Source organism: Mastacembelus armatus, chromosome 18, assembly GCF_900324485.2.
Source record: "Mastacembelus armatus chromosome 18, fMasArm1.2, whole genome shotgun sequence".
In the NCBI taxonomy this organism is placed as follows: Eukaryota; Metazoa; Chordata; class Actinopteri; order Synbranchiformes; family Mastacembelidae; genus Mastacembelus; species Mastacembelus armatus.
In genome coordinates, this window is record NC_046650.1 from 188,073 (window position 1) to 210,872 (window position 22,800).

The 22,800-nt window shown below is 43.2% G+C and overlaps 1 protein-coding gene across 1 annotated transcript; it reads right to left on the bottom strand.

The window, feature by feature from the left end:
• Positions 1-22: 22 nt before the first annotated feature.
• On the bottom strand, positions 23-15,618 carry LOC113144951 (mucin-17-like). Its single transcript, XM_026331287.1, has 8 exons — positions 15,266-15,618; positions 15,039-15,154; positions 11,490-11,554; positions 11,294-11,339; positions 11,155-11,210; positions 10,494-10,615; positions 339-401; positions 23-30 (listed from the first exon to the last, which is right to left on the bottom strand). Exons 1-8 carry the CDS (start codon positions 15,516-15,518, stop codon positions 23-25), a joined length of 729 nt encoding a protein of 242 aa, XP_026187072.1. The 5' UTR covers positions 15,519-15,618.
• Between the last annotated feature and the right edge of the window lie 7,182 nt (positions 15,619-22,800).

Sequence of the window (22,800 nt, forward strand, 5' to 3'; positions counted from 1 at the left end):
TATACAAAAAGGGTTTATTCAACTACTGGTCTAACAAATGGCAATAGGTAGGAGACTTTTAAGCTATAATGTATTAAATGTGTTTATTGTTATAATAATGTTGGCAAGACGAGTAAAAAACTCCAGTGAGTGTTTCAAAATACTTTTAAGATGAAATTGTCATTATAGTGCCACTGTAGGACTGTCAGGTGCCCTTTAAATATGTCTCAAATCACCGATAATACTGATAATCTCAACACAGCTCATCAATGTATATTAGTAAAATTACAGGCATGCAAAAATGCACCTCATCTGAGCCTGAATAAATAAAATGTGCCTTTTAAGGAAATTGTACTGACATCCCAAATCAGGTTCCATTGTATTCACGGTGGGCAGAGCTGTGATGTTGAAATTAGGGCATTCTGAAAGTAAGATGAGATAAGATCATATTATAAGTCATATTAAGTACAATATATACATTATGCTGTATTCACAGATCTGGGGATGCAATTTATTTCCAGACTTAAAAGTAACTACTGGATGGATTGCCATGAAAATTAGTACTGCAGACATTTATGTTCCCTTGAGGATGAATCCAAACGACCTTGTTGAGCTTCTAACAGATCTAACACTACCTGGTAAAAGTTTCCAACTCTGTAGAGAAACTGCTGAATAGCTATTAGAGGGTTTGGTACAAGTTAACATTCATGTTTGATAATGAAGCATTATAATGATTTTTGCCATTCTCTCTCTCTTATTGTGAAGGGGATGATCTGTGTTTTCCAGGATGGCCTGTACCTTTTTCTGTTTGCATCTCTCCACCACAGTCTCCAGTGAGTCCAGCCGTGTTCCAATCACTGAACCAGCTTATTACACCTGCCCAGGAGGCTTGTATCCTTGTGCTTTATGCTGCCTCCTGGTTTTGGAGCCGGTTTTTGCAACCGACGGCTTTAATATTTTACCTGTACTCTTTTTTTTGTCCATTCCTCTCCACTGTCGCATTGTGCTTGCTCATAAGGGACTGGTTGGGTTTTTGTTTTTTGTAAAGTGCCTTGCGATGACTGTATTGTGATCTGGTGCTATAGAAATAAAATAAATTGAAACTGAATTGAAATCAATTACATCAGCGGAAAAATTAGCTGTTACTCCTAGTGGAATATAAACAAGTATGGCGATGTTATGACTGAACTCTGCAGTGTTATTAGCCCATTGACTTAGTCATGGCGAAGGTACTAAGTGGGCATCTGCAGAGTGTACAGTGGGTACGGAAAGTATTCAGACCCCTTTAAATTTTTCACTCTTTGTGTCATTGCAGCCATTGTCCAAAATCAAAAAAGTTCATTTTATTTCTCATTAATGTACACTCAGCACCCCATCTTGACAGAAAAAAAACAGAAACGTAGAAATTTTTGCAAATTTATTAAAAAAGAAAAACTGAAATATCACATGGTCATAAGTATTCAGACCCTTTGCAGTGACACTCATATTTAACTCACATGCTGTCCATTTCTTCTGATCCTCCTTGAGATGGTTCTGCTCCTTCATTGGAGTCCAGCTGTGTTTAATTAAACTGATTGGACTTGATTAGGAAAGGCACACACCTGTCTATATAAGACCTTACAGCTCACAGTGCATGTCAGAGCAAATGAGAATCATGAGGTCGAAGGAACTGCCCAAGGAGCTCAGAGACAGAATTGTGGCAAGGCACAGATCTGGCCAAGGTTACAAAAGAATTTCTGCAGCACTCAAGGTTCCTAAGAGCACAGTGGCCTCCATAATCCTCAAATGGAAAAAGTTTGGGACGACCAGAACTCTTCCTAGACCTGGCCGTCCAGCCAAACTGAGCAATCGTGGGAGAAGAGCCTTGGTGAGAGAGGTAAAGAAGAACCCAAAGATCACTGTGGCTGAGCTCCAGAGATGCAGTAGGGAGATGGGAGAAAGTTCCACAAAGTCAACTATCACTGCAGCCCTCCACCAGTCGGGGCATTATGGCAGAGTGGCCCGACGGAAGCCTCTCCTCAGTGCAAGACACATGAAAGCCTGCATAGAGTTTGCCAAAAAACACATGAAGGACTCCCAGACCATGAGAAATAAGATTCTCTGGTCTGATGAGACCAAGATTGAACTTTTTGGCGTTAATTCTAAGCGGTATGTGTGGAGAAAACCAGGCACTGCTCATCCCCTGCCCAATACAATCCCTACAGTGAAACATGGTGGTGGGAGCATCATGTTGTGGGGGTGTTTTTCAGCTGCAGGGACAGGACAACTGGTTGCAATTGAAGGAAAGATGAATGCGGCCAAGTACAGAGATATCCTGGTGCTCAGGACCTCAGACTGGGCCGAAGGTTCACCTTTCAACAGGACAATGACCCTAAGCACACAGCTAAAATAACAAAGGAGTGGCTTCGGAACAACTCTGTGACCGTTCTTGACTGGTCCAGCCAGAGCCCTGACCTAAACCCAATTGAGCATCTCTGGAGAGACCTGAAAATGGCTGTCCACCAACGTTCACCATCCAACCTGACAGAACTGGAGAGGATCTGCAAGGAAGAATGGCAGAGGATCCCCAAATCCAGGTGTGAAAAACTTGTTGCATCATTCCCAAGAAGACTCATGGCTGTACTAGCTCAAAAGGGTGCTTCTACTCAATACTGAGCACAGGGTCTGAATACTTATGACCATGTGATATTTCAGTTTTTCTTTTTTAATAAATTTGCAAAAATTTCTACGTTTCTGTTTTTTTTCTGTCAAGATGGGGTGCTGAGTGAACATTAATGAGAAATAAAATGAACTTTTTTGATTTTGGACAATGGCTGCAATGACACAAAGAGTGAAAAATTTAAAGGGGTCTGAATACTTTCCGTACCCACTGTACCTACTGTTTTATGTTACTCTGCGTTTGCCACTGATAATGGTTTTCATAAATGTGATTTTATGGGAATGTGACTTTTGCAAGTCACTGTATAAGGTAAGAGAATCAGTCCATGTTTTTTTTTTAGGCTGCAGCCAACAGTAGCCTGTGTTCTATTGTTCTAAACCTAAAGTGGTAACTGATGGTAGCTGCTTCTTTATTCCGGGAAGCTACATTTCACTGTGTGTCTGTTGAGCTAGGAGCTAGCTTGGCTCATTACTCATCTGTCTGCCCCAGTGATGACTGCTGTCCCAGCTGAGGCTGTGCTCCAGTTGCATGGACCTCAGTGATCAGCTGATCCCATCGCCCATTGCTGATCCCATCGCCTTTGCTGAACCTCAGTGGGCCAACAAGATCTTTACCGCTGAGACCTTATTAGGTCTCCTGAACCTCAGCGGACCGATGAGGACGTCACAGCTGAGGCCATGTTCCTGTTTCCCGGACCTCAGCGCTACGACGAGGATGTCACTGCTGAGGCTGCATTCCTGCTACCCGGACCTCAGCACTCTGACATGGGTGTCACCACTGAGGCTGTCCTTCCTGCTTCACGGGCCTCGGCACACCGACATGGGTGTCACTGCTGAGGTTGTGTTCCTGTTCCCCAGACCTCAGCGTGTCGACGAGGGCGTCTTAGCTGAGGCGTCACCTCAGCTCCCCGGGTCCCAGAGTGCCGATGGCAACTTTCCCCTGGAGATCCCATCTCCAGAGCCTGGTCTTCACTCCAGTGAGTTGCTGGATCTGCCGATGCCACTGTCTCTGGACTCTGAATTCTATCCTGGTAGATCGGCTGGGCTGGTCAATGCTACTGCACCTCCAGACCCCGTTTCACCACGAGGGGATTCTGTGTCACGGTGCAGTTTAAAGTCAGCAAATCACTCATCAAACTTTCGCTGCAGGTTTTCAATAGCAGAAACATATTTCATCACCACTTAAAGCTGTGCCCTCTTCTACCAAAGATCTGCATGCAGCAAAATGACAGAGGTTTTCTGCAGACAGTTTTTCACAGTCTCAGTTTTGTGGAGAAGACTTTCACACTCTCATAGGCTATTGCAATAAGCTGACCAGGGCCCTGCAGCCTTAGGTTCAGAATGTTTAGTTCCTGTGTTATGTCCACAAGGAATGCCAAAACCATTATCCATTTTGGAATGGATTCAGTCCGCCATTTTCCATGAATCTCTTCACTTCAGCTCTTAATTCTCTTCAACATGTTTTCCCTGCTTAGCCAGAGCACCTCAGTAAGGAACAGCACATCACTCTATGATGCCTTGATTTCTTCCAAAAAAGCCCAAAACTGGCGGTGTTGTAAACCTCTGGACCTGGTATAATTTACACATTTCAAGATGACAGACATCAAATTTGAAGCATTTGCTGCACAGTGCTGCTGTGTTAATGTATAATGCAGTGCAAAAAAATAGCTGGATCTGCTTTTTCCTCCTCTAACTACTACCAGTCTGTTTTTTCCTGCCAGTCATGGGCGGTGCTCCATCTGTGATAATGCCCACCAGTCTCTTCCACAGCATCCCAAGCCGCTCAATTGCACACACAGATGCTGAAATATACAGTGGGTACGGAAAGTATTCAGACCCCTTTAAATTTTTCACTCTTTGTGTCATTGCAGCCATTTGCCAAAATCAAAAAAGTTCATTTTATTTCTCATTAATGTACACTCAGCACCCCATCTTGACAGAAAAAAACAGAAATGTAGAAATTTTTGCAAATTTATTAAAAAAGAAAAATTGAAATATCACATGGTCATAAGTATTGTGCTCAGTATTGAGCTGAAGCACCCTTTTGAGCTAGTACAGCCATGAGTCGTCTTGGGAATGATGCAACAAGTTTTTCACACCTGGATTTGGGGATCCTCTGCCATTCTTCCTTGCAGATCCTCTCCAGTTCTGTCAGGTTGGATGGTGAACGTTGGTGGACAGCCATTTTCACGTCTCTCCAGAGATGCTCAATTGGGTTTAGGTCAGGGCTCTGGCTGGGCCAGTCAAGAACGGTCACAGAGTTGTTCCGAAGCCACTCCTTTGTTATTTTAGCTGTGTGCTTAGGGTCATTGTCCTGTTGAAAGGTGAACCTTCGGCCCAGTCTGAGGTCCTGAGCACTCTTGGAAGAGGTTTTCTTCCAGGATATCTCTGTACTTGGCCGCATTCATCTTTCCTTCAATTGCAACCAGTCATCCTGTCGCTGCAGTTGAAAAACACCCCCACAACATGATGCTCCCACCACCATGTTTCACTGTAGGGATTGTATTGGGCAGGTGATGAGCAGTGCCTGGTTTTCTCCACACATACCGCTTAGAATTAACGCCAAAAAGTTCAATCTTGGTCTCATCAGACCAGAGAATCTTATTTCTCATGGTCTGGGAGTCCTTCATGTGTTTTTTGGCAAACTCTATGCAGGCTTTCATGTGTCTTGCACTGAGGAGAGGCTTCCGTCGGGCCCCTCTGCCATAAAGCCCCGACTGGTGGAGGGCTGCAGTGATACTTGACTTTGTGGAACTTTCTCCCATCTCCCTACTGCATCTCTGGAGCTCAGCCACAGTGATCTTTGGGTTCTTGTTTACCTCTCTCACCAAGGCTCTTCTCTCACGATTGCTCAGTTTGGCTGGAGGGCCAGGTCTAGGAAGAGTTCTGGTCGTCCCAAACTTTTTCCATTTGAGGATTATGGAGGCCACTGTGCTCTTAGGAACCTTGAGTGCTGCAGAAATTCTTTTGTAACCTTGGCCAGATCTGTGCCTTGCCACAGTTCTGTCTCGGAGCTCCTTGGGCAGTTCCTTCGACCTCATGATTCTCATTTGCTCTGACATGCACTGTGAGCTGTAAGGTCTTATATAGACAGGTGTGTGCCTTTCCTAATCAAGTCCAATCAGTTTAATTAAACACAGCTGGACTCCAATGAAGGAGCAGAACCATCTCAAGGAGGATCAGAAGAAATGGACAGCATGTTTGTTTACACTGTAAATAAAGAGTCCAGTGCAGATCTGTCGTTGTGTACCACAGGCAGATAGACCTGGAGGTCATCTGCATAAAGGTGGAATGAGAGATGATGTTATAAATAATAATAAATAATATAATAATAAAACCAAGCGGCAGCATGTACAGAGAAAATAACAGTGGCCCCAGAATGGACCCCTGTGGCACCCCTGAAGACAAAGGGGCTGGTGGGGAGGAGTGGGCATTAATCATCACAGTAAAAGTCCTATCGGTTAAGTAGGAGCGGAACCACTGCAGAACTGTTCCACGGAGGCCAACGTGTTGTTCTAGTCGAGAAAGGAGCACTGAATGGTCCACAGTGTCAAAAGCTGCTGTGAGATCAAACATCACCCACAGCACAGGCTTTTTGGCATCCAAGGCTAAAAGAATGTCATTGTGCACTTTTAAAAGAGCCGATTCTGTGCTGTGGCGTGATCTAAAACCCGACTGAAATTTTTCTAAAATAGTGTTATTTTCTAAAAAAGACTGCAACTGAATAAAAACAAGTTTTTCTAAAACCTTCAATAAAAAAGGTAAATGAGAAACTGGTCTAAAATTGGATAAAACTGCAGGGTCCAGGTTAGGTTTTTTCAGCAGTGGCCTGACCACAGCATGCTTAAATACCTCCGGGACAGAACCCACATGGAGACAACAGTTCATAAGCACAAGCAGACAAGACCCGACAGTGTCAAAAGTCTGTTTGAGCACCTTTGATGGAATAATGTCCAGGGGGCAGTTTGTGGGTCTCAACTGCTGAAACACCTCAGAGAGAAGAGACAGCGAAACTGGCTCAAACACTTCTAAAACAGCCGGGGGCGTTGGAGATGCATGAGAATTAGCACCCTGATTGCTGCTGTTATTGATTGGTCTAATTGAAGCTATTTTATCCACAAAATAATGGAGGAACTTCTCACAAGTATCCTCAGAGACATTATTTAAAACATTTCTAGGTGGATCAATTGCTGACCGTATTGTGGCAAAAAGGACGCTGGGATTATTGGAGCTGGTGGAGATAATATTTGCCAGATATTGTCTTTTCGCTTCATGAACTGTTTTTTGATAACTATCTAGGCTCTCTCTTAGTATCTGCAGTGACACCTGAAGCTTGTCTTTTCTGTTCCTGCATTCGGCCTGTCTACAGCACCGTCTAATTTCATGGGTGGCCTCGTTTAGCCAGGGTTCCGATTTAGTTTTTGCAGATTTCCTCCTAAAGGTGCAATTGTGTTGAGAATGTCTAAACAGGCAGTATAAAATGAAGAAATTAAATTGTCTGGGCAGCAAAGGAGCGCAACCTCAGACCGATTGTATAAATCAGTTTTCATAAAAGCAGTGGAAAATTGGCCAACAGTGCAGGGAGTAATAATGCGGCGATGAAGCACTGGAGTGATAGGTCTAGAATCCCGGGGTGGAGCTAAAAAGTCAAATAAGATGCATCTGAGATGCAGGTTTGAAATATTTTGTGAGATACACGGTGAGACCATAGGATATAAAAAGGTCCAAAGTATGCCCTAGTTGGTGTGTGGGGCTAGAAACTGATTGCAATAATCAAATGAGTTTAGAAGACTGAGAAACTCACAAGCAGGTTGAGTGGATGGGCAGCATACATGGATGTTAAAGTCGCCACAAATTAGGATATTGTCATATTTTGGAACATTTTCAGCTAGGAATTCTGAGAATTCCTGTATAAAAGCCTTATTAAACTTTGGGGGGCGATAGACAAGAGCAACCAAGATAGAAGGAGAACGATCAAGCAAGCAGTATTTCAAAACTACTATAGCAGTTCGTGGAGAATGGTCGACAGTTATGAATGTCCTTGTGAACAGTAGCCAGCCCACCCCCACGACCAGAAAGCTGCGGTGTGCTGAGGTAGGAATAGCCGGGAGGGAGGAGCTCCGAAAAGGCGTTATTATCACCTGGTTTTTGCCAGGTCTCAGTCAAAAATAAAAAATCCAGATCATGAGAACAAATAAAATCGTTCAAGATAAAAGTCTTGTTTGAGAGTGACCGGGCGTTGAGCAGCGCTGTGCGCATCCATTTTCACTGGTTGAACACAGCTCGTTGCAGCGGGAGAAGATTTCCCAGAGTGCAGCCCTGGCCCTGGATCCTTACAGGCCGACGACGCGGATGCGGAAACGGAGACCCGGCGCCTAGGCCGACAGGACGAAGCCACTGGTAGCAATAATCCAATGAGCGCCGAAGGTCGAAAACACCACGATCCACCGGCGAATCACTCCGAACAACATCAGGATAATCCACACCAGAGGAAGCCAGGTAGGCTCTGAATTTGATGTGGATGCTGCCTCTCATCCCGCGTCTTCTTCTGACTCTCTTGTGGCGAGGCAACGGGCAAACAGGATGCCACAGATGTAGTGGCACAGACGCCAAGAGAGGTGGTGGCGTATTTGAATGCCCACTGTTTGTTTGGACGGGCCAGTTATCAACAGAATCCCAGATCTTTAGCAGCGTCAGACGATCATAAACCAACAATGATGTGACATTCTCAAGTACAAACAGTAAAACCAAGAGACATGTAAACTAGAGATGGGCAAATGATACCGAGGCTTCGGAGCTTGTGTCACTCTTCCTGAAGTGGAGTGATTCGAAACACTGTGTCGAGGCTTGAATCAAAATACCAGTGTCACGTGATTGATGACGTTCGAGGCTTCGAATGTCATCACTGTTTCGCTTCGCGCTTCATTGCTTCAAAATGTTTCAAAGCTTTTCATTGGCTCATAGTCTTTCAGTGTGTGTCATTGGCTCATGGCGTTTCAATGCATTCTGAGGCAATGACAGCTTGACGGGATTGACAAATTTGAGTGGTTTGGTGCCATACCAGCTATATAACACGCATCATTCTGCTTCAGGATTTGGAGAGTGAGAGTGAGAGTATTTTGGCAAGTTTCACGGCGAGTCCCACCAATAAGCGACATTCTAAAGTTTGGGATCATTTTGATTTCAAGAGGTCTGAACTTTTATTGCTGTCATGGGATTGAAACAGTGCCAGTGCTTCAGTCGTGCTCTTTAGAGGTTGCTATGGCTTCAGTTGTCCACCAGATGTCACCGTCACTGAAGTCTTGAAGCTTTGAATCTTTTTCGGCACAATTGTGTGCTTCATGAGGCTTTCACTTGCCCATCACTAATGTAAACAAACTCAGCAGACGTTGACGGCGAGCCAAATACAGCGGCGCCATCTTGAATATCCAGTGTCTATGACGGGAACGAAACCACAAATGACAATCGACAAACAACCTGGCAAGGACTGAGGGAGACAAAGGGGTATTTAACTAAGAGGGAGAAAACAAGACACAGGTGAAACAAATCAAAATCAAAACAAGGTGAAACGAATAGAAAAAGTGGATCCTGTCTGATCCTTCAAACTAAAAGTCCATAACAGGAAGTCCATGGCAGGATCCTGACAGTGTTTGTTTTGCTTTTCACCGAAGTCCCCAAATACTGCCCTGTTCTTTATTATGCCCGTTTTCCTACCTTTTATGATCTTTCTTAGCACTTGCTCTGTTGACCACTTTGTAAGGATACAATAGCAGGGGGAAAGAGGGGAGAAGAGAGAAAAGGGAAGGATAAACATGTACCTTGCTAATGTGTCACAAATGACCCGATCATTGTAGCTCAGACATGCTAATGCTCTGTTAGATCTTGGCCATGGTACACTTCTTATTACATTTTGTTACTGTCGTTTCCAATTCTGTGGGTTCAAACCCAAAAATCGTTTCCATACACACAAAAACATTCCTGACTCACACATAACACACCCACCTACTTTTATTGTAAATGTTTGTCCAACTTTGTAATGACTTGATGACACTGCTTTTGTCTGAATTCCTACTCAATTATGTCACAATTGAGTAGGAATTCCTGAGTATCAGGAATAGTCATATTGTTGTTATGAACACATCAACCATTTCTACACTGTCAAATACTCAATACAACTCAATCAAAATTTGGGATATTTTATCCATCCATCAAAAAAATACCATTTGGCCCAAAACATATTTCAAATAAGTATGTGGATACATGACAATGCCTGGACCAATGAACATTTCTGAAGTACAGGAAAAATGCACTCTTATCTCTGTGAAGATTCTTAGTTGTCCAAGTCAAGTTATCTAAAGGGTGAGTCATGGCAACTGGACTTTTAGTTTTTAGGTCGAAACATTTCACTACAGTCTGACTGATGAAGCTACTTGGATGAGTAGTGAAATCCAGTTGCCATGACTCAATCTCTAGATGCACTCTTATGGAAAGATGGAGATGATCAAATTCAGGTTTAAAAGGGCAGACCACTTGAAGCTCAGAACCTTCACATGGTTGTTGCAACCAAAAGTTAATTCAAACAGAAGGGGTCATCTTTCTCTTGTTGTTTCATGACTGAATCTCGTGGTTGGTCTGAATTAGGATTTTCAGGACACACACTCAACAGGGAATGTTTTTGTGAATTAAGGCTTTAGGTATTCTTTGCCATGGGAAATGTTCACTGAGGATTATTTTTATTTTAATGTTCCATGATTCTGGCCTCATTTAATGTTTTACTTACTATCATGGTCTCATCTCATGTTTTACTGTTTAGATCACTATATAATATACAGTATACATAAAAAAATCTGTCTTACCTTCTGTGCAGCTGAGAAGGGCATCAGCAGCCTCTTTAATTTCTCTAACATCTTCCTCATATATTTGTCCAGCACTGGCATTGTTTGGAATTGCCAGAATTACATCATGTGTGACACTGACACTGAGACAGAAAGAATTTTATAAATGTTAAACCCACAGAGATTAAAATTCTCTGCTAAAACAGTATACTCACTTTGAACATTATGTTATTTTGTAGTCTATACAATAAAATGCTTGTCATAGTTTCTTTCATAACACTTCCAGCTGCTGTATTTTTATGTAGCAATAATTTATTAGTAATAAATTGGGTGACATCACCTCAAAAATATCTGTCAAAAGCAGAGGGCCATTTTCAGGTTTGAGTGGTATAAGAATCCAATGAAAAAAAGTGCTAACAGGACAAATAAGTGTTACTTATGCTAAATAACTAGAATAATCTTGTAACCAAGAGCTCTAACGCATCAAGTGGAAAGCTGCTTATATCTGAGAATTAAGGATCTGATTTTCTACATATATAACTGCATTACCGTTCATGTATTGTTGCCATGATACAAATGCCAGTGCAGCTTTACTAAACCAATATTCATTATACTGTTTCTAGAAACCTGAAATAATTTTATTCATATAAGAAAAACAGTCTTTTATGTTGTCTTCATTTACCCCACAGGTCCTGGTGGGACACTGTAGACAGCCATGGTTTCACCCCATAATCTTATCTGAAATACAGATAAAGCAATTAGTGACTAAATTTTATATTTTCTCTCAGTATGCAGTTGGAGAGGTATTTGAATTGCTTTACCGTTTCAACAATGTTATTTGAAGATCTGATCAAAGGGTCACCACGACTAGTGGAAAAAAGAACAGAGAAACTATCTTGGTAAAAAGAAGCTTGGTAACTTAAGAAATACTGCATTAAAATGATGTACAAAGTCAAACTAATTTGTGGCTATAAAATAAATTCCATAATATCTTTTGTTTCCATAAAAGCACGTTACCTAACCCTAATTACCACTACTTCTTTAAGGTTTGGTATCTTCCTTGCCAGGTAATATGTCTTCATCTGAAAAAAGTGACAAAATACATATTGTCTTAATGATAATTGCATGGATTATATGAAGTTGCATGTGATAATTCTCTTGGACAGATAAAGGACCTTAGGGAGGGGAGTGTAGATATATAGTTAAAAAAAGTTATCTGCTCTCTAAATGTGAAATCCCTTCTCCATGTAGTGTTCTGAGCTGGCTGTGTTGCAGAATTGCTAGAGAAATTATGGTATAATCATGCTGTAAAAAGCAGACAGGTAGTATGCAATCTCCTTCCCCTGATTTAACAAATGCAACTGGTTTTCATCCCATGAAAAGCAGTGGTTACGCTGTGCGTAACCAGTGACTCGTCAGTCTGTACTCTGTGCTTTGTGACAGTTTACTCTTTGTACAAGTAAAATTGACTTAAACTTTGAAGTTCGTCCTCTGAGTCTATTTTGTTAAGAATTTCTGTGCTTACTGAATACCTCAGGCAGGAGAAACCCGTGGAGATGGACAAGGAGGAACAAGAACCATTATCTTTAACCTCTGCATGATATGTATCACCAGCACATAGAAGAAACAGTTGATATCTAAAAATCCTACCACTGGCTGGACAAAACTGGACTGAAAGACAGCACAGAGGCACTAATCATGGCAGCACAGCAGTCTACCACACAAGGCGTGACCCCAGATGCATGCTGTGCAAAGAAACCCCTGAGACAATTTAGCACATAACTGCAGGCCTGTAACTCCAACTTTGACTCCACTGTTCATTTCTTCAAAGCCTGGGGTAAGTACTCCTAAAGCTCCTAAAGTAGTATGTGGATGACACCATAGTCATTGGTCTGATCCAGGATAGTGATGAGTCCATTTACAGGTGGGAGGTGAAACAGCTGGTCCACTGGTGCAGTTAGGCAGAGGGTTCAGCCAGATGTTCCCAGCAGACCCTCACAGTTTGTCTAGGTCTGCCGTGTCTGCCTAGCTTTCTCCACCACCAGTGGATCCATCTCACCACCAGGTGGTGATCAGTTAACAGTTCAGACCCTCTCTTCACCCGAGTGTCCAAGACATATGGCTGAAGGTCAGATGATGCGACCACAAAGTCGATCATCGATCTCCAGCCTAGGGTGCACTGATGAACACCCCTATGCTTGAACATGGTATTTGTTATGAACAAGCTGTGACTAGCACAGAAGTCCAACAACAAAACACCACTCGGGTTCAGATCCTCCCAATCACGCCCCTCCAGGTTTACTGTTGTTACCCACGTGAGCATTGAAGTCCCCCAGCAGAATGACAGCGTCCCCAGTTAGAGTACCTACCAGCACCCTTCCTTTGAACGCCAAGAAGGCTGGGTACTCTGTACTTTTGTTTCGTCCATAGGCCAATACAACGGTAAGAGACTATCCCTGACCTGAAGGCGCAGTGAAACGACCCTCTCATTCCCCAGGAAAAACTCCAACACATGGCAGCTGAGCTAGGGTGCTATGAGCAAGCTCACACCTGCCCACCGCCTCTTACCACGGACAACTCTAGAGTAGAAGAGGGTACAGCCCCTCTCCAAGGAGTTGGGATCCAGAGCCCAAGCTATGCTTGGAGGTGAGCCTGACTATCTCTATTAAGTACTGCTCAACCTCCAGCACAAGCTCAGGCTCCTTCCCCCCCAGCGAGGTGATATTCCATGTCCCTAAAGCCAGTTTCAGTATACAGGGATCGGGGTTGTCAAGGGCCCTGCCTTCGACCACCACCCGTGGTGACACCTTATGGCTCCTCCTGCGGGTGGTGGGTCCAGAGGAGGACAGCCCCAAACCACCTTTTAGGCTTTGCCCGGTCTGGACCCATGCCTGTCCACCAGGCGCTCACCTGTGAGCCCTGTGGGCCTGGTTCCTGGGTGGGGCCCTGGCTCCGCCATGCCGGGCAGCGTCTAAAAAGGTGAACTTTCCGTTTATCCATAAGAGGACCTTGAACCGCTCTTAGTCTGACCTGTCACCTAGGACCTGTTTGCCTTGGGAGACCCTACTAGGGGCATGTAGTCCCTGACAACATAGCTCCTAGGATCATCTGGGCACTCAAACCCTACACCACGGTAACATGGCGGTTCAAGGAGGGATGGGTAGGGTTATAATTTTTAATACACTATGTCCATAAGTGTCCCCAGCCATGCTGGAGCTTTCCATTCACATTTCAATGCAGTTGTCAAAAGGTATTCACACCTTTTTAGGTGGAATACAATCGCCAAGATAACATCCTCCCCCCTCCCCTCTGTTTAATTGTTCATTTTGGGGAATTGACTAAGATTTACCATGAGAAAGAAAGAATGTTATCAGTACATTATAGACTATAGACACCTACAATGGTACCTTATTTATTAATATTAATAAATACGTTTACTCTACACGACCAAAGAACATACACAGAGGATGGAATGTGACAGAACATAAATACAGATTCACTAAAACACAGTGCAATACTGTACAGCACAGTAGTTCCTGTCAGTTTATATGCTCTGCTCTGCTCTCTTACAGTGTTTTAGGTTTTGGTTTGCTTTTGTTTTGTTGGCTGCTTTTGTGACATTTGAACTGTCTGTCAGTTTCTGTCATCATATTGTGTTTTAATGAAACCCAAGTGACAATATTTTTGCTGATAAAATTAACATGGACATGGACAACATATAGTTGTTACAGCAGCTGTGTGATTCATCAAATAAGTATTCACAAAGATGTTTTAATTCTAGCAAACTTTACATGGTGTACTGGTACTGGTACATGGTTTACTATTTCAGTAACTTATGGTGTTGTGCTCTATGTTTAATAGATCTTTGACTAAATTAGGGAAACCTGGTGTAACAGATTATCTATATATTATACATTATATTTGTGCATCCACAAACAGGCAGAAAGGAGAATTGCACGTTAGATTTGTTTTTAGCCTGGCGCAGGATTAAAACCACTGCATTCCTGAGGCACCACCAAGGCACTACAAACATACCGCAATAAAAACAGTGACATTTTGAATTGGTATAATTGTAATTTTACTATTCGATCCATCCATTTTCTATACCCGCTTATTCCTTAACCAGGGTCACGGGGATCTGCTGGAGCCTATCCCAGCTGTCTTTTGGGTGGAAGGCAGGGGTACATCCTGGACAGGTCACCAGTAATTTTACTATTATACACCAAAATAGTAATATTTATGCTCATTAAACCTGCATAAAAAGAGAAGATTTATATGTTTCTTTGAGTATCTAATAGTCAGGGTGTGAAATCCTGACTAGATAAACCACTGAGAGTTGAGTTCACAAAACTTTTTAAATAGTAAAATTTATTTTAAATAGTGAAATTTCTTATAGAATTGAAGGCACATTGTTCTCAGCTCTCTACTAAAGTTTACAAAGATTCTCTAGACAATAACAAATTACTGTGATCTGGACCAAGACCAATGCACTGTACAGTACTTTCCAATGTAAAATGATGGGGTACTTTTGATTTTAAAAAAACTTAGTGTAGCCGTGTATCTCACCTGGTGGGTGAAGTTTCCAACAAAATCCTTGTAGTAACTTGATGTTGTATCATCATATTTGTCATTATATTTCTCATTGATGACCACATTAACCAAGACTGATCTGTTGAATGTAACTGTAAAGATTAATAAATACATTTAATAAAGGTGAAATAAGGCAAATATTCAGATCTCACAGACACGCAATTGCATGTTAAATTACAGCTTAAAAAGGCAGTACAACTTACCAGGCTCAACATAAAGTTCAACATATTGGCAAAGCATTCCATTTAGCCCAACAGGACACGTACAATTAAATCCATTAAAAGTACCACCATTCTGACATTTTAATGGCTCTAGAGTTGGTGGATTAGTAGAGGGTTTAGTTGGACCGGTAGAAGGTTGCTGAATTGGTGGGTTAGATGATTGTGTGATTGGCAGTAAAGTTGTGGGTTTATTTGTGAGGTGTGTAAATTGAACTGTTGAAGATTGAGTGGACATCCCAGATATTGGCTCAGTGGGTGGTCTGGTGGGAAGTTTAGAAGAAGAGATGGTCGACTGTTTTGCCTCGGATGTTTTAATCTGTTCAGTTGCTGATGTGCCAAAAGTTGGGCCAACAGAAACATCCGTTGTAATAAGTTGACCAATTGTAGAAAGTGACTCAGTAGATGTGTCTGTTTGAGTAGCACCAGTTTCATGATTCGCTGTGGTGCCAGTGGGCGTTACAATTATTATATCAGTAACACTAGATAGATCAGTAAATGATGTGCCAAGACTAGTTCCAGGAATAATGTGTGTGGAATGAGACTGAACTGTTGGGAAACTGTCAACACTTGTTAAGTGATTTGGATGTGTCTGAACAATTGTTGAGGTGCCATCTCTAGCCATAGTGGTTAGATCTGTTACTTTTACCTGAGTGGTACCTAACTCATGAGTTGTTGAGGTGCCAGAAGGTGGCTCTGATGTTAACTGAGATGTTCCAGTCTGTTCAGTTGTTGGTGTGCCAAAAGTCAGGCCACCGGTTACCTCAGCTGTACCAGGTTTATCGGTTGTAGACATTGAGTCAGTGGATTTAGTAGTCTCTACCTGAGTTGTAGCACTTTTATCAGTGGCCGTGGTGCTAGTAAGTGGCACCGTCGTTCCCTCGGTTATACCAGATATGTCAGTTATTGATGTTGCAAGACTTGTTCCAGTTGTTATGTATGTTGAATGAGGTTGAACAGTCGGGGAAGTGCCATCAGTTGTGAATTGAGTTGTATGAATCTGAACAGTTGTTGTGGTGGCATCGTTGGCCATAGAGGTTAGCTCACTTATATCAGATTGATCAGATGTGAAGGTGGAATCTGTTAGCTCAGTTACTTTTTCCTGAGTGGTACCAATATCGCCAGTTGTTGAGGTGCCAGAAGGTGGCTGAGTTGTTAACTGAGATGTTCCAGTCTGTTCAGTTGTTGGTGTGCCAAATGTCAGGCCACCGGTTACCTCAACTGTACCAGGTTTATCGGTTGTAGACATTGAGTCAGTGGATTTAGTAGTCTCTACCTGAGTTGTAGCACTTTTATCAGTGGCCGTGGTGCTAGTAAGTGGCACCGTCGTTCCCTCGGTTATACCAGATATGTCAGTTATTGATGTTGAAAGACTTGTTCCAGTTGTTATGTATGTTGAATGAGGTTGAACAGTCGGGGAAGTGTCATCAGTTGTGAATTGAGTTGTATGAATCTGAACAGTTGTTGTGGTGGCATCTCTTGCCAAAGTGGTTAGCTCACTTGTACCAGATTGATCAATTGAGGTGCCAGAAGGAGACTCACTTATTACTTGAGATGTCCCAGACTGCTTAGTTGTTGATGGTCCAAAGGTTGACTGAGCAAATACCTCAGTTGTACCAAGTTGGGCAGTTGTAGAAAGTGATTCAGCTGACCTAGTTGTGCCTATCTGAGTTGCACCAGTTTCATCAGTGGCTGCGGTGCCATTGGGCGACAACATTGTTATATCAGTTAGACTAGATAGATCAGTTACTGATGTTCCAAGACTTGCTCCAGGTGTAATGTATGTTGAACGAAGTTGATCTGTAGGGGAAGTGGCGTCACTTGCAAAGTGATTTGTATGAGTCTGAATAATTGTTGAGGTGCCATCGTTGGCCATAGAGGTTAGCTGACTTATATCAGATTGAGCAGATGTGAAGGTGGAATCTGTTAGCTCAGTTACTTTTTCCTGAGTGGTACCAATATCGCCAGTTGTTGAGGTGCCAGAAGGTGGCTGAGTTGTCAACTGAGATGTTCCAGTGTGTTCAGTTTTTGATGTGCCAAATGTGAGATCCCCAGTTACCTCAGCTGTACCAGGTTTATCAGCTGCAGAAGTCGAATCAGTTGACTTGGTATTCTCTACCTGAGTTGCTCCAGTTTCATCAAGGGCAGGTGTGCTACTGGGTGGCAGTATTGTTTCCTCAGTTATACCAGAGATTTCAATTATTGTTGTGCCAAGACTTGTTCCATGTGTTATGTGTGTAGAATGAGGTTGAAGTGTTATGGAAGTGGCGTCACTTGCAAAGTGATTTGTATGAGTCTGAACAATTGTTGAGGTGCCATCGTTGGCCATAGAGGTTAGCTCACTTGCATCAGATTGATCAGTTGTGAAGGTGGAATCTGTTAGCTCAGTTACTTTTTCCTGAGTGGTACCGATATCGCCAGTTGTTGAGGTGCCAGAAGGTGGCTGAGTTGTTAACTGAGATGTTCCAGTCTGTTCAGTTGTTGGTGTGGCAAATGTCAGGCCACCGGTTACCTCAGCTGTACCAGGTTTATCGGTTGTAGACATTGAGTCAGTGGATTTAGTAGTCTCTACCTGAGTTGTAGCACTTTTATCAGTGGCCGTGGTGCTAGTAAGTGGCACCGTCGTTCCCTCGGTTATACCAGATATGTCAGTTATTGATGTTGCAAGACTTGTTCCAGTTGTTATGTATGTTGAATGAAGTTGAACAGTCGGGGAAGTGTCATCAGTTGTGAATTGAGTTGTATGAATCTGAACAGTTGTTGTGGTGGCATCTCTTGCCAAAGTGGTTAGCTCACTTGTACCAGATTGATCAATTGAGGTGCCAGAAGGAGACTCACTTATTACTTGAGATGTCCCAGACTGCTTAGTTGTTGATGGTCCAAAGGTTGACTGAGCAAATACCTCAGTTGTACCAAGTTGGGCAGTTGTAGAAAGTGATTCAGCTGACCTAGTTGTGCCTATCTGAGTTGCACCAGTTTCATCAGTGGCTGCGGTGCCATTGGGCGACAACATTGTTATATCAGTTAGACTAGATAGATCAGTTACTGATGTTCCAAGACTTGCTCCAGGTGTAATGTATGTTGAACGAAGTTGATCTGTAGGGGAAGTGGCGTCACTTGCAAAGTGATTTGTATGAGTCTGAACAATTGTTGAGGTGCCATCGTTGGCCATAGAGGTTAGCTCACCTGCATCAGATTGATCAGTTGTGAAGGTGGAATCTGTTAGCTCAGTTACTTTTTCCTGAGTGGTACCGATATCGCCAGTTGTTGAGGTGCCAGAAGGTGGCTGAGTTGTTAACTGAGATGTTCCAGTCTGTTCAGTTGTTGGTGTGGCAAATGTCAGGCCACCGGTTACCTCAGCTGTACCAGGTTTATCGGTTGTAGACATTGAGTCAGTGGATTTAGTAGTCTCTACCTGAGTTGTAGCACTTTTATCAGTGGCCGTGGTGCTAGTAAGTGGCACCGTCGTTCCCTCGGTTATACCAGATATGTCAGTTATTGATGTTGCAAGACTTGTTCCAGTTGTTATGTATGTTGAATGAAGTTGAACAGTCGGGGAAGTGTCATCAGTTGTGAATTGAGTTGTATGAATCTGAACAGTTGTTGTGGTGGCATCTCTTGCCAAAGTGGTTAGCTCACTTGTACCAGATTGATCAGTTGAGGTGCCAGAAGGAGACTCACTTATTACTTGAGATGTCCCAGACTGCTTAGTTGTTGATGGTCCAAAGGTTGACTGAGCAAATACCTCAGTTGTACCAAGTTGGGCAGTTGTAGAAAGTGATTCAGCTGACCTAGTTGTGCCTATCTGAGTTGCACCAGTTTCATCAGTGGCTGCGGTGCTATTGGGCGACAACATTGTTATATCAGTTAGACTAGATAGATCAGTTACTGATGTTCCAAGACTTGCTCCAGGTGTAATGTATGTTGAACGAAGTTGATCTGTAGGGGAAGTGGCGTCACTTGCAAAGTGATTTGTATGAGTCTGAACAATTGTTGAGGTGCCATCGTTGGCCATAGAGGTTAGCTCACTTGCATCAGATTGATCAGTTGTGAAGGTGGAATCTGTTAGCTCAGTTACTTTTTCCTGAGTGGTACCGATATCGCCAGTTGTTGAGGTGCCAGAAGGTGGCTGAGTTGTTAACTGAGATGTTCCAGTCTGTTCAGTTGTTGGTGTGGCAAATGTCAGGCCACCGGTTACCTCAGCTGTACCAGGTTTATCGGTTGTAGACATTGAGTCAGTGGATTTAGTAGTCTCTACCTGAGTTGTAGCACTTTTATCAGTGGCCGTGGTGCTAGTAAGTGGCACCGTCGTTCCCTCGGTTATACCAGATATGTCAGTTATTGATGGTGCAAGACTTGTTCCAGTTGTTATGTATGTTGAATGAAGTTGAACAGTCGGGGAAGTGTCATCAGTTGTGAATTGAGTTGTATGAATCTGAACAGTTGTTGTGGTGGCATCTCTTGCCAAAGTGGTTAGCTCACTTGTACCAGATTGATCAGTTGAGGTGCCAGAAGGAGACTCACTTATTACTTGAGATGTCCCAGACTGCTTAGTTGTTGATGGTCCAAAGGTTGACTGAGCAAATACCTCAGTTGTACCAAGTTGGGCAGTTGTAGAAAGTGATTCAGCTGACCTAGTTGTGCCTATCTGAGTTGCACCAGTTTCATCAGTGGCTGCGGTGCCATTGGGCGACAACATTGTTATATCAGTTAGACTAGATAGATCAGTTACTGATGTTCCAAGACTTGCTCCAGGTGTAATGTATGTTGAACGAAGTTGATCTGTAGGGGAAGTGGCGTCACTTGCAAAGTGATTTGTATGAGTCTGAACAATTGTTGAGGTGCCATCGTTGGCCATAGAGGTTAGCTCACTTGCATCAGATTGATCAGTTGTGAAGGTGGAATCTGTTAGCTCAGTTACTTTTTCCTGAGTGGTACCGATATCGCCAGTTGTTGAGGTGCCAGAAGGTGGCTGAGTTGTTAACTGAGATGTTCCAGTCTGTTCAGTTGTTGGTGTGGCAAATGTCAGGCCACCGGTTACCTCAGCTGTACCAGGTTTATCGGTTGTAGACATTGAGTCAGTGGATTTAGTAGTCTCTACCTGAGTTGTAGCACTTTTATCAGTGGCCGTGGTGCTAGTAAGTGGCACCGTCGTTCCCTCGGTTATACCAGATATGTCAGTTATTGATGTTGCAAGACTTGTTCCAGTTGTTATGTATGTTGAATGAAGTTGAACAGTCGGGGAAGTGTCATCAGTTGTGAATTGAGTTGTATGAATCTGAACAGTTGTTGTGGTGGCATCTCTTGCCAAAGTGGTTAGCTCACTTGTACCAGATTGATCAGTTGAGGTGCCAGAAGGAGACTCACTTATTACTTGAGATGTCCCAGACTGCTTAGTTGTTGATGGTCCAAAGGTTGACTGAGCAAATACCTCAGTTTTACCAAGTTGGGCAGTTGTAGAAAGTGATTCAGCTGACCTAGTTGTGCCTATCTGAGTTGCACCAGTTTCATCAGTGGCTGCGGTGCCATTGGGCGACAACATTGTTATATCAGTTAGACTAGATAGATCAGTTACTGATGTTCCAAGACTTGCTCCAGGTGTAATGTATGTTGAACGAAGTTGATCTGTAGGGGAAGTGGCGTCACTTGCAAAGTGATTTGTATGAGTCTGAACAATTGTTGAGGTGCCATCGTTGGCCATAGAGGTTAGCTCACTTGCATCAGATTGATCAGTTGTGAAGGTGGAATCTGTTAGCTCAGTTACTTTTTCCTGAGTGGTACCGATATCACCAGTTGTTGAGGTGCCAGAAGGTGGCTCTGATGTTAACTGAGATGTTCCAGTCTGTTCAGTTGTTGGTGTGCCAAAAGTCAGGCCACCGGTTACCTCAGCTGTACCAGGTTTATCGGTTGTAGACATTGAGTCAGTGGATTTAGTAGTCTCTACCTGAGTTGTAGTACTTTTATCAGTGGCCGTGGTGCTAGTAAGTGGCACCGTCGTTCCCTCGGTTATACCAGATATGTCAGTTATTGATGTTGCAAGACTTGTTCCAGTTGTTATGTATGTTGAATGAAGTTGAACAGTCGGGGAAGTGTCATCAGTTGTGAATTGAGTTGTATGAATCTGAACAGTTGTTGTGGTGGCATCTCTTGCCAAAGTGGTTAGCTCACTTGTACCAGATTGATCAGTTGAGGTGCCAGAAGGAGACTCACTTATTACTTGAGATGTCCCAGACTGCTTAGTTGTTGATGGTCCAAAGGTTGACTGAGCAAATACCTCAGTTGTACCAAGTTGGGCAGTTGTAGAAAGTGATTCAGCTGACCTAGTTGTGCCTATCTGAGTTGCACCAGTTTCATCAGTGGCTGCGGTGCCATTGGGCGACAACATTGTTATATCAGTTAGACTAGATAGATCAGTTACTGATGTTCCAAGACTTGCTCCAGGTGTAATGTATGTTGAACGAAGTTGATCTGTAGGGGAAGTGGCGTCACTTGCAAAGTGATTTGTATGAGTCTGAACAATTGTTGAGGTGCCATCGTTGGCCATAGAGGTTAGCTCACTTGCATCAGATTGATCAGTTGTGAAGGTGGAATCTGTTAGCTCAGTTACTTTTTCCTGAGTGGTACCGATATCGCCAGTTGTTGAGGTGCCAGAAGGTGGCTGAGTTGTTAACTGAGATGTTCCAGTCTGTTCAGTTGTTGGTGTGGCAAATGTCAGGCCACCGGTTACCTCAGCTGTACCAGGTTTATCGGTTGTAGACATTGAGTCAGTGGATTTAGTAGTCTCTACCTGAGTTGTAGCACTTTTATCAGTGGCCGTGGTGCTAGTAAGTGGCACCGTCGTTCCCTCGGTTATACCAGATATGTCAGTTATTGATGTTGCAAGACTTGTTCCAGTTGTTATGTATGTTGAATGAAGTTGAACAGTCGGGGAAGTGTCATCAGTTGTGAATTGAGTTGTATGAATCTGAACAGTTGTTGTGGTGGCATCTCTTGCCAAAGTGGTTAGCTCACTTGTACCAGATTGATCAGTTGAGGTGCCAGAAGGAGACTCACTTATTACTTGAGATGTCCCAGACTGCTTAGTTGTTGATGGTCCAAAGGTTGACTGAGCAAATACCTCAGTTGTACCAAGTTGGGCAGTTGTAGAAAGTGATTCAGCTGACCTAGTTGTGCCTATCTGAGTTGCACCAGTTTCATCAGTGGCTGCGGTGCCATTGGGCGACAACATTGTTATATCAGTTAGACTAGATAGATCAGTTACTGATGTTCCAAGACTTGCTCCAGGTGTAATGTATGTTGAACGAAGTTGATCTGTAGGGGAAGTGGCGTCACTTGCAAAGTGATTTGTATGAGTCTGAACAATTGTTGAGGTGCCATCGTTGGCCATAGAGGTTAGCTCACCTGCATCAGATTGATCAGTTGTGAAGGTGGAATCTGTTAGCTCAGTTACTTTTTCCTGAGTGGTACCGATATCGCCAGTTGTTGAGGTGCCAGAAGGTGGCTGAGTTGTTAACTGAGAT

Excerpts from the sequence above, each read along its gene's own strand:
- LOC113144951 (XM_026331287.1), bottom strand. The coding sequence starts at position 15,518 with ATGTCCACTCAATCTTCAACAGTTCAATTTACACACCTCACAAATAAA. Across the intron at positions 11,340-11,489 it reads GTAGTGGTAATTAGGGTTAG|TCGTGGTGACCCTTTGATCA; the intron begins GTAACGTGCTTT and ends TTTTTCCACTAG. Across the intron at positions 402-10,493 it reads CCTTCTCAGCTGCACAGAAG|AATGCCCTAATTTCAACATC; the intron begins GTAAGACAGATT and ends TCTTACTTTCAG.